Genomic DNA, 13,892 nt, shown 5'->3' with positions numbered 1-13,892 from the left:
TAATATGTATGTGTATGTATTTGTTTTATTGAATGCTAACGATGATATTCAGGTGGATTTATTGTTTGTTACAAATCCATAATTCCTGTGTTTCCAAATATGATACTTAGAATCTGGACACACCTCCGAAACCTTTTTACAGATTATGAACCCCAACAGGATTATTCAGTCCTAAACTTGTTTTACTTGTGAATGTCTATCTGCTTTTACAATATATTGTTTGTTTGCTTATTAGTCCAAAGTACATACACATAGGTAACGAAGTCAACAATATAACCACAATTATGCCAAGTTTATGCATCTTATGATGCATTTTATGATGATATGATTTCACTAACCAGATAATGTATTTTTCATTGTAATATATGCATGAAAAATTGATACAAACTACACAGGTGCACCCATTCCACTCCAATACCCCAATAAATCTTCTGGAAACAAACCCACACGCACGCGCTACTTACTCCTGACAACGAGGTTGACGTTCCTGCGGGCGGGGTTGCCCACATTGTTGACGGCGGTGCAGTTGTAGAAGCCGGCGTCAGTGGGCGTGACGGCCCGCAGCATCAGGGAGCCCCCTCGCACCTGGGCGCTGAGGGGGAGGGGCCCGGGGTATCGCGACCACGTCACGGTGGGCGGGGGGAAGCCGGCGGTCACCTCGCAGGTCAGGGTCACGTCCCGCCCGGGGTCCACCACCAGAGTCTCATTGACCGACAGCCGGAGCGCGGGGGGAGCTGGGGGGGCACAGAGGAGGGAGAGAGGAGGAGATCAGTGTCTCTGTGGCTCCATGGAGCACAGCTGCATCCTATAACCTGGTCCTGGTCCTGGTCCTGGTCCTGTCGTAAAACAGCGGTGATTGTAGATGTTGAAACCTACTGTAGTTGTTAAAGTCTTAATATGGATGACTGTTTTACGCCTGTCTCGCCGTGAATGCAATATCTAGATGCACTTGGATGTTTCCCGATGGAGTTGCAGGATGGTTACAGGGTTCTTGCATGTAAGTGACAATGTTCTGACTTTGACTTGCCCTTTAGAGGTGAGAATGGAGTATGTCTGTATGTGTGAATGTGTGAGGTGTGCGGGAATGTGTGTGTGTGCGTGCGCATAAAACTGACTAAGGATTTTCCACCATCTTGATCTCTGCACTTCATCTCCTCATTAAATGTGTGATTCTCCACTGCACTAGAAAATCGGATAAACCAGTGGTTCTCAATCCTGGTCCTTGAGTAGCAGAGCCATGCTGGTTTTCTATCCTACCAGTTAGCTAATTGCATTCACCTGGCAATCCCAGGTGTAAGTCAGTCCCTGACTGGCTCTTGTACTCGAGGACCGGATTGAGAACCACTGGTATAAATGCATCTTGATCTGTAATGAACTAAATAGCCCTCAGTAGCACTTATGGCATGGTATGTTGAAATAAGCCTCTGGCAAAGTCAATATCATTTCAGGGAGCTGGGTTACAGCTGTGTATGGAGTCCCACCACTGGGTAAACCTGAACGCTAACAGGCAAGTACCTGACCTACAACCAAATCAGTACACAGTAGAAGTTTTTCATTTATTGTGCTGACCACAAATATGATGAAGTCTGATGTACTGTGTGTGTGTGTGTGTGTGTGTGTGTTTGTTTTTACCTGCCTGTGTGAGCATGTGTGCCTGTGTGCCTGTGAGCCTGTGTGCATGCATGCGTGGGTGTTTGTATGCCCATCCATTTTTCAGTGCAGACTAATCACCAAACCAAAGCTAATTCATTTCCCTGTTCCCCTTCCTCCCGTATCGTCCATCGTTTCTTCCCAACGCCATTGCGTCCAGACATATTTCCTATGACTAAGTGACCTAACAGGAAAAGTACAGGATGACCCAAAATACAAGTGCGGAGGGGAAAGGGAAAAAAAAATCCTGTTCCAGACAGAGATCGATTGGAGCTCAGCAGTTTCAAAATACAAAAAAGGGCAGAGCGGTGGGAGAGAGGGGCACAACTACACAGTACAGTACCGAACAGCTGAAGAGGAAGGAGAGAATAAAAGACAGGACTGAAGCGGGAGAGGGGGAAAGGGCAAAAAGAAAAAGCGGACATTAATCATCTAAGTGGAGGCTGGGAAGGAGGGAGGGAACACACATACGCACATCCACAGTGACAGCGAAACCAGCATGCGCACACACACTGACTTGGACATTCGCATATATGCATGATTGGCATATAGAAGGGGGAAAATGAAAGGTATAGAGATGAGAATCACTTCATATAGATGAATATACTCAAAATCAAACTATGGTTTTTCAGTGGTTACTCTGGCCATAATGATTGGGACCTTTTTTGGAAAAACAGGTTCTGTATGTCATCAAAACATTGCATTATATATTACCATAAACAGATTTATAGCATCAAATAAGATTTCCCTATGATCATGGACAAAACCGAACTGTTTTGTGGTGTAATACGGTCTAGGACATTCTGTGTTAAGAGTATCTTATTCCCTAAAATGTAAATGTAATTCTATGTGCTTTTCAAAGCATTCAAAATGCTCCAGATAACATGAAATAGGTGGCAACTCTGTTCTATCTGTAACCTACTATTGTAATAGGTTTGTGTATATCTTGCCCCAGGAGGTAAATGGGGTGACAGGAGGGTAATGTCTAGAGAAATGAGCTTGTGACCAAAAATTCACCTGTTTGAATCCCTGGAGTGGCTCAACAAATCTGGTTGGTGGAGTGAAATGGAAATGCTTCCCCCTCCCTCATCAGCTACAGAAAAAAAAAAAGTCAACCTCTCCCTGTAACTATTTATTGATAAATAAGACTGATGTAATTATCATTTCACCTGGTTAACTTGTTCTTAACGAGCGCCCCCGGTCGCGGGGGCAGCTGAGCCATGTGCTCAGTCAACTTGCCTGGTTAATTTCCGAATGTATTTTTCACCAACTTGCCATGTTATATAAGATAATGAGTTTTCTCACTCTTCAAAGGCAAGGTACAAGATATCATGCAGCAGGCGACAACTCTGTTCTATCTATAGTCCGCGGTTGCTGGATACGTTTCAGTTGGAATAAGGAGCCATAATGACACATCACTCTTTTGGAGAAACTGTTTACAGACCAAATTTGTTTCCAGGGTCATTCTAGAGGTAAAGGTTAAACCAATTAAAATCCCACAGCATTACCTCTTCTAAAGTTGTTGAGCTTGGCAAGTGAAGCCGTTGCAGTAATTTCCACAGTGATTCTGTATATTGATTCATTTGTTTGATATATGTTCCTTGTTTGGATGCTGTTTCTCTTCTGGCACAAATGCTAAAAAAGTCACATGCGCACACACACATACCTACACACACACACACACACACACACACACACACACACACACACACACACACACGATAATGAGTTACAAAACATCTATTTTGCCTGCCAATGTGAATTAATTCCAATTCAGCGGATGAAGAAAGATGAAAGAGGCTTACACTCTCCAATAGGTTTGGCTTCTTATAGTAAACAAACAAATCTAACCTCAGAGTCACACTCAAACTAACCTAACCTGAGTAAAGAATTACTTGCGGCAATATTTGCCTTCAGTGAACTTGTTTTCAGAGCATAAAATGTTACTGGCTTTCATTTGGACCACTCAGCTCTCTCTATCTTTAGCAATGCTTCCTGCTTATTGGTAAAAGTGTCTCGATAATAACTTTCTTTTAAAAATCAAAAATGAAAGTATTGATATACAGAGATAAAAATAGTGACTAGACTAGATGACTCTAGGCATTGCAAATTCGAAATTGGCCTGTGATATAAAGTCCGTTTTTCCAGAAGCACAAATTATTATTATTATTATTATTTTTTATCTCAGCAGTCACAAATTGTGTGACACTGTGGATCTCCTGACATTGTGTTTGTCCCTCTGTGGTCAGCAGATCAGGCAGGTCAGAGCTGACCAGTGTGAGCTGCTGATCCTTCTGAAAACCACTAACCGCTGAAGGTGAGATGGTCTAGAAACATTTATCCATGTACAGAGCCCTCCTAAATCCCACCACCACTTCAATCTGATATGGTTAAGTCCAGAATCTTTTTCAAATGCATTTGCTGTACATTTGCACTGTATATTCTTGTAAGCAATAACCTGTAGATCAAAAATAACCATGTATCATTCCTACATTACTCTAGGTTTGGGTGAATTATTCTCCAATTTTTACAAGTGACACAAATATACACCAACTCCCCACAGCAAAATAATATACTTGACAGACTGTAAAGACTGTAAAGCCCATCTATGTTACATCCTGTCAGTCCTTGTATCAAGACCTCTGTCAATCGATTTGGGAATTTAGGAGCTGTCCTTTTATTTACATTTGCATTATGGATCAACTAAAGATTAAATGTTTTATGTTCATTTCTTTGGAACAAAGACATTTATTCACCCTGATTTTGATTAAGTGCGCTGTTGATACAAGGATGGACGTGGTGTGCCAAGAATACATGGGTTTTAAATATTTATATTTAAGTATTTTGAAAAAAAATACTTGTAAAAAAATGTAAAAATATACCAATGTACCTCTATTTTGTAGTACAATGGGATGTAGAAATTCAAGGCAGATTACCATGACCAAGTCCTACGTTTCAAGAATCAGTGTGCATATATCCATAACTGATATATTCAGAAAGACCCCAGGGTGTTTAAATGAGCTCTGGAGGACTAGAGGGGGCAGAATCCAGGCTTTTATCAACCTGAGAGAGAGTTAATCCCCTGCGAGAGAATGACCCACACAAAACAGGAAGCAATTCATTCCTCTAATAGACTTTGCGCAGTACATCCTCTCATCTAATCTCTCCTTTAACAGATTGCAATCGCCGTAATGAAAGAGCCGCGGAGAGGCTCAAAGAACTAGTATACAGATGCACGTTTCTACTCATGCAAGCATTGTGCACAAAGCCGGGCACGCACATAGACACGCTTGTACTCACACAAGCAGGCGCTCAAAACTGTGCATGCAGAAACATTAATACTAATAGGATCTCTCTTTGGCCAACTCTCATAGTGATGGCTCTCGAGCTGACAAGAAATTTCAATGGTGTAACAACTGCAATCAGCGAATAAATAGCACTGTCGACTCCCATTGTATCAAATCACAATGCTAGGAAAATAACCCCCTGTGGGCCTAAAGGGCTTTCAAAGTATCAAACTGGCCTGCATGACAACTGTTTTGGTTTGCTTGTTTGTTTCTCTGTTTGTTTGTTTGTTAAATACAGATACAGTGAAATAAAATTTCACAGTTCAGTGGGATTAGATTGTAGCACAGGCCTGTAAGTTACAGAATCAATTATGCTAAGGCATGATACATCAAAATGAGAGAAATGTAATTTAAACTAATTAAATGAGTGAGGCGGCATGGTGGCTCAGTGATAAGCACTGTCATCAATACAAGAAGGACCTGGTTTGATCCATGCCCCTTCCTCTGTGGAGTGTGCATGTTGTTCCGAGTGCTTCGGCTTCCTCCCACATTCAAAAGACATGCAAGTCGGGTAGATTGAGATAGAGACTGTAAATTGATTATAGGTATGAATGTCAGTGTCTGTCTATCTGTGTTAGCCTTGCAATGGACTGGCAACCTGTCCAGGGAGTTTCTCTGCCTCCTATAATGGGATAGGCTCCCACCCCCGCAACACTGAAAAGGATTAAGCTGACGCAGAAAATGAATAGAGTACATTAAATAACAGCAAATGTACTAAGTCTGTTAATATCAATTGGTATTTTTATGTATCTAAACCTGGAATTAATACTGTGAGTAGCTACCAAGTATCCATACCGCAAGCCACAAGGAGGAATTCACTCATGTTTTTTGAATTCAAAATAATTCAGACTTGGACAATGTAGTATGGAAACACATACACACACACACACACACACACACACACACACACACACATTCGACCCTTGACATTGTGCGTCTGCCCCATCAAGTATCCAACCAGTCAAGTGCCCTTCAGATAGGTTTGGCAAACAGAACTAAAACTGCTCAACTTATTTATCCTTATTTGATATACTTTATTGATCACCAAGGGTGGGCCAGGTAGCGCAGTGTTTCCAGAGCTCTAGGACACTTGGCAGGTATTGTTTGGTCAGACAGGGGATCAAACCTTGGCCATCCAGTGCAGAGACGGCCTCACTGATCACCAGGTCATGCCACTGCCCCGGGCCCCGCAATACAACACTACTGATGATAGTCAGGATAGGATGCAAATTTGTACAAGAGGGAAAATTTTAAATTTCAAATTTATCTACACACAAATCCAGGACTTTTTGGGGCCGGTGGTGATCTGGGCCCCAGGGTATGTGGGCATGTGTGTCGATTATGCAAGGCATTCAACACACACACACACACACACACACACACACACACACACACACTCTGCTGGCACTTTATAGCATTTCCTGCAGACTATTCAGGGGCTCTAGTACTCATTTGCGCAACCAATAAAAGATTCCCAAGAACAGGAAAGGGCAAAAGTAGAGTGGAGAGAAGGTCTGGCAGGAAGAAAAGAGTACCAAAAATCTAGGGAACGGTATAAGCGAAGCGAGGGGAGGGAAGGCGCCGAGGATTTGAGAATTATAGCTTCAATTTCCTGGGGATGCGTGGGTGTCGGGAACGGTGGGATCAGCCAGCGCTCTTCCCAAAGTAATGGGATTTATGTGCAGCACAGCGGTTTACAACCAGGTAACAAATGCCTCTCTCTTTCACTCTCACACTTTCTCCCTCCCTCTCTCTCCCTCTCTGTCAGTTTGTCACTTCTGTCTCAATATCTGTCTTTTTCCCCTCCCTCTGTCTATCTCTCTCTCATTCTTCCCTCCTCTGCATTTGTCTCTCTATGACTTGTTTCCTCTCTCGCTGCGTTACCTCTTCCTGGAGTGCAGACCTGAATTAATGTGTGAAGAAAAGGCAGAGGGGTACAGGGGAAGAAAGGCCCGAAATAAAGAGACAAAGGTGTAGGTAGAGGAGTGCGAGACAGCAAGAGCCTACAGGTGTGTGCTGTAGGTTTGTGTCTTGCACCCGGGAACATTAGCTGGCACTGCTTGGTCAGCAAATGAGGTGACGGGGCAGCAGGCTGGCCTAGAGGCGGGGATGGCGACTACTAACCAAAAAGTTGCTGTTGCTGTTCAAAGGTTTGATCCTCAGCACCAACTGCAGGGCATGTTCCAGATGTAGGTGCTATTACATCTACAGTGACCACCAACACAGACAAAATGGCCTTGAGCAAGGCAAGGAGATGAAGGCCAAAGTATTCCAGGTGCACTGTGGCCAACATGACGCTCTGACCTCTCTATGTGTGCTATGCGTGGATATTTAGGAATGACATGCGGTTTATGTTCAATTGCCTTGTGAAGATGGACAATTAAAGAAATTTGATCTGACTGTAATTGGCTTCCTGAATAAAAAATCTAAATGATTATAAGAATAAAAGAAAAATATAGAGAAATACAGATATTAAAACAGTGTGAGAAAGAGTGTTTTGAAAGAAGACAAAGAATACATAACTAGCAGAAAAGAAAGTATTAGTTTGTGTGTGTGTGTGTGTGTGTGTGTGTGTGTGTGTTTCTTGCCTCTGTGTTCAGTCATCATGTGAAGTGTTTGTGTGTGCGTGTGTTTATCTGTATCTGGATGCTTGTGTCCACACATTTACATGTGTACTTGTACATGTGCGCTTGTGTTTAGAAGTATCTATTGATTGAATTGAAAAGGTCTTGCAAGACAATAACTGTAGCTAAAAAATAATGTTTCAAACCACAATAGGATAAAAGCAACTGTAGACAACTTCAAACTTGAGAAAATGCATTCTGACAGTCCAGGCACATGTATTCTCTGGAAATAGTGAAGCAGAATTTACACAACAGTTTGACTGGCAGACTAAAAACAATGGAAATCTTGATGACCCGCCAGTTTGTGGCCAGTATTTTTAGGACAGGCAGGCAGAAATGTGTCCTCACTAGCTAGAATTGGCACGTCGGTTGTCGGAAGCATAGAGTTTAGAGAAGTGGGTCTTGTGACCAGACGGTTGCCAAGTCAAGTCCCAGACCGGATGGGATAATCTGGGTGGGTACAATGAAGAAGCTCCCCTCCTCGGTCCGGTGGAGCTGCTCAGTGCCCAACAGTAGCACAGAATAGCTGTACAGGGAAGCTCCTAGGTGTAAACGTGTGTAATTGTGTGAGTGAAGCGGAGCGTTGCTGAAAAGAGCTTGCCTGCTCAGTCAAACTTCCTTGGATAATTAAAGCAATAAATAATAGAACTGGACCGGTGCTAATGGAGAGGGTGCAGAGGTGGCAGTCGACCTGACTCGCTCGGCTAGTGCCCAAAATCCTTACAGCCCCGTCCAACGACTTCACAAGACAATGATCACTTTCAAACCAGCCTTACAAGCAAATAATAGGTTTACACGGCAAAGCAGGAGTAACAATGGCACGGCTGTGTGTACCCACGCTGAGTCTCCTGATTTGAATGGATTTGAGACTGGTGGAGATAATCATACTGTATATTGCTGTTGAGATGGACTGTTTTCAGAGACGTTTAGAAACTGAATAGTGGAATAATTCCTGGAGGAGGCATTTAACTTTTATCCTTGCAGAAAATACATTTGTGTTAAAGTCTTGTTGGCTAAATAAATGAAGTCAAGATTTGGTATAGAAACAACACAATGCAACAAGGGAGATATTATTTAAGTATCACAAGTGTAATAGATGAACAACAGATGATGATGTTGACCATGTGTAAGCTTTTACAGCTAGAAGGGACTGTGTGTCTCTCTCTCTCTCTCTCTCTCTCTCTCTCTCTCTCTCTCTCTCTCTCTCACGTGCCCACTCACATGGATTACACCCTGACATAAAGCCGACCATACAAATACCATACAATGTCTTACTACAGAGTTTCCAGAGAACTAAAGTACTGAGAATTACAGGGTTATTTAGCAGATTGCCCGTTGCTCCTAAGCTCTTCACGGGGGAATTTGTACACAATAGGACTTTCCACCTATTGAGATAATAATATATACTACACACTTGTCCCAGTATCACATTACTGTAAAGGGATAGGGGTACAGTAATCGATAAAGGATTGAATCATCTCTCTCTTATCCTTCAGATTTACTGGCTAACTCAGTCTGCTCAAATGTTGTCAACAGTGTTAAATCACTATGTGTGTGCGTGTGTGTGTGTGTGTGTGTATTATCTCCAACACAACTGTTGCCAAGAGTATCCAGGAAAGGAAAAATTTGACCGTCTAAGATTTTGCAACAGTGTCACATAGCAACGTTTAAATTTCCCATGATTCAGCGTGTTATTCCATTTAAATCTACAATACGGAAGAAAAAAAATCACTGCAGCATTTGCAAATTATCACCTATTTTAACACATGGAGCAGCGTAATGAACAAGTTTCCTCTCATCAGAGGCACAGCACTATGAAACTGTCAGATGCCTCCTGAATATATAAATCACTTTCATTAATCCTAGCAGTGAAGTCAGTTTCACAACTGCTTGCAGCGTGACAGTTAAGCACAGCCAGGTGTGCATGTTATCCCTTATTTTTATTATTGTTTTGTCTCTTGTAATACAGGAGGAGCTCTCTCTCAATATACCATTATTCTATACAGTGGCTATAAATAACCATTTATTGTCCAAAAACCTGGGTGGTCATCATTTTAAAATCACGGATAAAAGATTGTCTTCCAGGCTCATTAAATACTAGTGCTGCTGTCATGTGCAGGAGACCAACCACAAACAGCCTGTAACCCGTTGTGGGTCTGATTAATAATTAACACTGTGGTACAAGAACTTTTTGGCTTCAAATTAACTCAAGACAACAGCATTATTTCCCTGAATTTCTGCCTTGCGGCAAAACTTGTCCTAACCAAAGTGACAGAATGGGCCTCCTGTGCTGCAGTGGATTTCAGGCGTTTTCTCAAAGGGAAAGAGAAAAGGGAAAACGTGACTGAAAGTAAGTAATGTTGTTGGCTATTGTGTAGGCTAATCTAATCTCAACTCTCAGTCTACCTTACAATATACCGCAGGGTCTTACTACATGTGCATCCCCAAGATCAATGTTTGTGGCATGACCCAGCCTTTGAAAATCCCTGCATTAAGGTTACAATGCAACAATCTCAGTAATATAATGATTCTCTTGCTGCTACCATTCTGTATGCACTATTGTATGTTTTATATGCGTTGTACGTACATTTCGTCTTCTGTTTTTTTTTTTTTACAAATAGTATGTGGGACAAGCCAAAGTCAAATTTCAATTACGGTGGAAGTCAATCTAATCTAATCTAATCTAATCTTTTGCTCCATCCCTCAACACATCCCGGTCTTCCCTACCCCCCGCCCCCTCACCCCCTCACCCCCCTCCATGCCACTTTAAATGACATGACAAGCTGTGGAGCAATGCCCCATGTTCTTTTTATGAGAGGCAGGGAAAGAGGATTTGGCCCCTGTCGTCAGTTACCGGAGGGCAGAAGCCCCGTGCTCAAAACCCAGGCTGGGATTATGATATAAAAATCAATCAATCCCCTTGTCCTAGTGCGGTGAATCAGCGGTGATGGCGTGACCTAGTTGGATGAATGTAATCTACGCAGTGATTGACGCCACAAGGACAACAGGGGGCTCTGCGGAAAACAACAAAATATGCTCATTAGATGAATATTATAGAGGAGAGGATAAAAACAGTGTTGTCAGTGTCTGCCTTTTTCTCTGGCTTTCTCTTTTTTTCTCAATCTATCTGTCTCTCCATCCATCTGCTTCTCTCTCCCTCCCTTTATCTCTATCTCTGTTATTTGCATATCCTCTTGTCTGTGACTACGGTTACACTTGTCATGTCAACATGATTTTTGAGATCTGAGTCCAAAGATCAGATTATGAGATCACCTCATCGTATGTGTCCACACTTTGCCTGAAAATGGCTATTATGTGTCTGCTATGGCTGAATTACTTTTTCCCCACTCTCCATCTCCATCTCTTCACTTTGCTTGTATGAACATTGTGGCTGCATGGCGTTCAGACTGCATGGAATTCCAATTGCAAAGCGAGCCTGACCAGTTCTAAACCTGGTCTTGAATATTCAATAGCAGTGTGAGTAAAATCCGCTTTTTGTCACTTAATGCATCCTGGCAAGATCAGATGATAAAACTTGCACTGAACTGTCAGGCCTAACCATAGTCACAGTCTCTGCTTGTCTTTCTATCTGCCTGTCTTTCTCTTTCGTTCTCTCCTTTCCACTGTCTGTCTCTATCTCTCATCCTCTCTCTCATCCTCTCTCTCCCTATCCCTGCGTCCCTCCTGCCCTCCATCCCTCCCTCTTCCTCCCTTCATCCTCCACTGGGAGTGAGTCCTAAGGCTGTCCGTTCATCCCGTCAGCTGGCTCGGCCCTGGGGAGCAGGTCGGGGAGTAGATAGAGACACACACACAAACAGCCAACCACACGCAGGCTCTCTCTATCCATCTCTCTCTCTCTCTCTCTCTCTCTCTCTCTCTCTCTCTCTCTCTCTCTCTCTCTCTCTCTCTCTCTCTCTCTCTCTCTCTCTGTCGTACCCTTTTTTCTTTCTTTCGTACACTTTCTTTCTTTCTTTCTTTCTTTCTAACTCACTCTCTCTCTCACACAGACACACACACACACACACACACACACACACAAATATTAAGTAGTGTGTTTCTCTTCCCTCTGTGAGGCTGTGAGGTCCAGACAGATTGGCTGTCCAGGCATCTCTCAGAGCCCTGTCGCCAGCACCAGCCAGGGCATTGATTGGCCCACTGCGGTGTGTGTGTGTGTGTGTGTGTGTGTGTGTGTGTGTCAATGTGTGCCTGTGTGTTGACTGAGCCCTGGGGAGAGTATTGATCTCAGCCACAGGAGTCCAGCAGAGGAGAGGAGGAAGCACACAGAAGAAAGAGAAGAAGTAGGGAAAGAGAGAGTGAGGAAAATCTCTGACATGGCAGCATTAAAATCCTAATGCAAATAACAAAACCTGTGGATTCTCCTCTTGACTGACATACGTGTATTTGTGACATTTTTACAACACAATGGTTTCTGGGTGAAGAAACATGTTATCAAAGTACATGGCAGGGTGGCCTAGTGGTTAAAGAGACCGTTCACTTGACCCCCGCAGCAGCCAATCCCTATCAAAGTGCCCTTGAGCAAGAAAATGAACCCCTACCTACACTCTGATCTCGTTCCTTCAAAAGGATAGGCAAACATTTTTACATCTAATTGTGTAAAACTAAAGTACTGTGTGTAATACGGAAACTGAAGTGCTCAAACATATCGACAGAGCCATGACACAATTGGAAATCTATCTGCATTAGGATTTTAAGTGTATAAATGGGGGCTGAAAGGTGATAGTCTCCTCCTCCTCCTGCCTCCTGCCTTGTTTTTTTTTTCCTTTCACACTTTTTCTCTGTTCTCTCTCTATTAAAAAGGTTTCTCTTTCATCATAATCCGCCATTTTGTATCTCTGGGCCTAACTGCTGTCTCGTCTAATTAATGCCTTTCTGGAAGCTGTATTCACCTCAGTTTAATTCATTAGAGACATTCTGTTGTGCTTTCTGGAGCTTTTTACTTGGCCTTGTCCATCTCTCACTTTGCTGTCTAATGAACTGTCTCCAGCTCCATTCATGCTCAGCCTGTCTGTCTGTCTGTCTGTCTGTCTGTCTGTCTGTCTGTCTGTCCGACCTTCCCTCTTTCATTGTCTGTCTGCGCGGTCAGTCATCACTTTTTCATGCTTGGTCTTTCATAGAGGTGTCTCTGTCTGTTTCCCCACCTTCCCACTTTCTCATGGACTTTTTTTCTTTGAGTTCTTTATCTGTCTGTCCTTTGCTCTTTTGGAGACTCCTCGGAAGATTTATCTCCTGTCTGAAAGAGGCCTTACTGCTCAATTGATAACCTCTCCTTCAATTCCGCGTCTGAAAGCAAAGACGTGAGAAATTGTGGTCTTCGTAAAATCATGGTATTAAAAAAAAAATAAACCTTTGTATCTCTTTAGTCTTTAGTGACTGTCCATAGGGAAGACGTCACACTGCGGTAACAAAACATTGTAAATATAAAGAATGTAAGATGTAAAGTTTTAAAAAAAGAATGTATAATATTGAGGGTTTTGTTTTTTTGTTTTGGAAGGAGTGCTCCCATTACAACCTAAAACTACCTACGCCAACACATACCTGATGGCATGAGCCGCCTTTTAGCTCACATTTATACATGGTTTTTTCATCACACTTTGTTAATAATGAGAAACCAAACTCTTGAAACTTACTAGGTAGAGAAATTGTACAGAAGTGTACTTCAATTAGATTGTTGATCAGTTAGATCTAGGGTCTTTCTCTGTAAAGTCCTTTGAGACATGCTTGTGATGAAGGGCTATATAAATAAATGGACTTGCTCAAGGGCACATCGATGATAGTTGTCCATGGAGAGGAGACTGCTAGTCATTTACTTTTCACACCCACCATTTCCCAGCCAGTCTGGGTCTTTGAACAAGCAACCTTCTGGTCTCTAGCCGGCTTCTCTTACCTACAGCCTGTTGCCACCTCCATTCTGTCCAACGGATGTCACTACAACCTTGCTGTTTCATGTCTTTAATGCTTATTTGTACAGACATTCTGACCCTGAAGAGGACAAAAGAGGAGAGCAAATGCCCTGAAGCCCTGAATAAGCCTCTCCATTTAGCCCTCTCATCCTCAATTGGCTCTTGACCTATGTGGAAAACCAACTTATACTCTTTCCACGGTTATACCGCAGCTTTATAGGGATCAAAATAGAGCCAGAATTATAATTCTAAGTTTCTATAAACCTGGATACCAAGGGCTTATTGAGACCGACCTTCCAAAGGAATACACTGACATTAGTAAAAGGAGCGAAAAAGAACTGAGAACTGAC

At 42.6% G+C, this 13,892-nt stretch overlaps 1 protein-coding gene across 1 annotated transcript in view; it reads right to left on the bottom strand.

The window, feature by feature from the left end:
- mdga1 (MAM domain containing glycosylphosphatidylinositol anchor 1) overlaps positions 1 to 13,892 on the bottom strand; it is a 187,054-nt gene that overhangs the window by 50,218 nt on the left and 122,944 nt on the right. Inside the window, exon 6 of the mRNA XM_071900079.2 lies at positions 465 to 734. Coding sequence (XP_071756180.1) covers positions 465 to 734 — 270 coding nt within the window. The remainder of the gene's footprint in view (positions 1 to 464; positions 735 to 13,892) is intronic.

The sequence above is a fragment of the Centroberyx gerrardi genome, chromosome 1, assembly GCF_048128805.1.
Source record: "Centroberyx gerrardi isolate f3 chromosome 1, fCenGer3.hap1.cur.20231027, whole genome shotgun sequence".
NCBI classification, from domain to species: Eukaryota; Metazoa; Chordata; class Actinopteri; order Beryciformes; family Berycidae; genus Centroberyx; species Centroberyx gerrardi.
The sequence above is the reverse complement of the archived record's forward strand: the minus strand, read 5'-3'. Positions and strand labels throughout refer to the sequence as shown.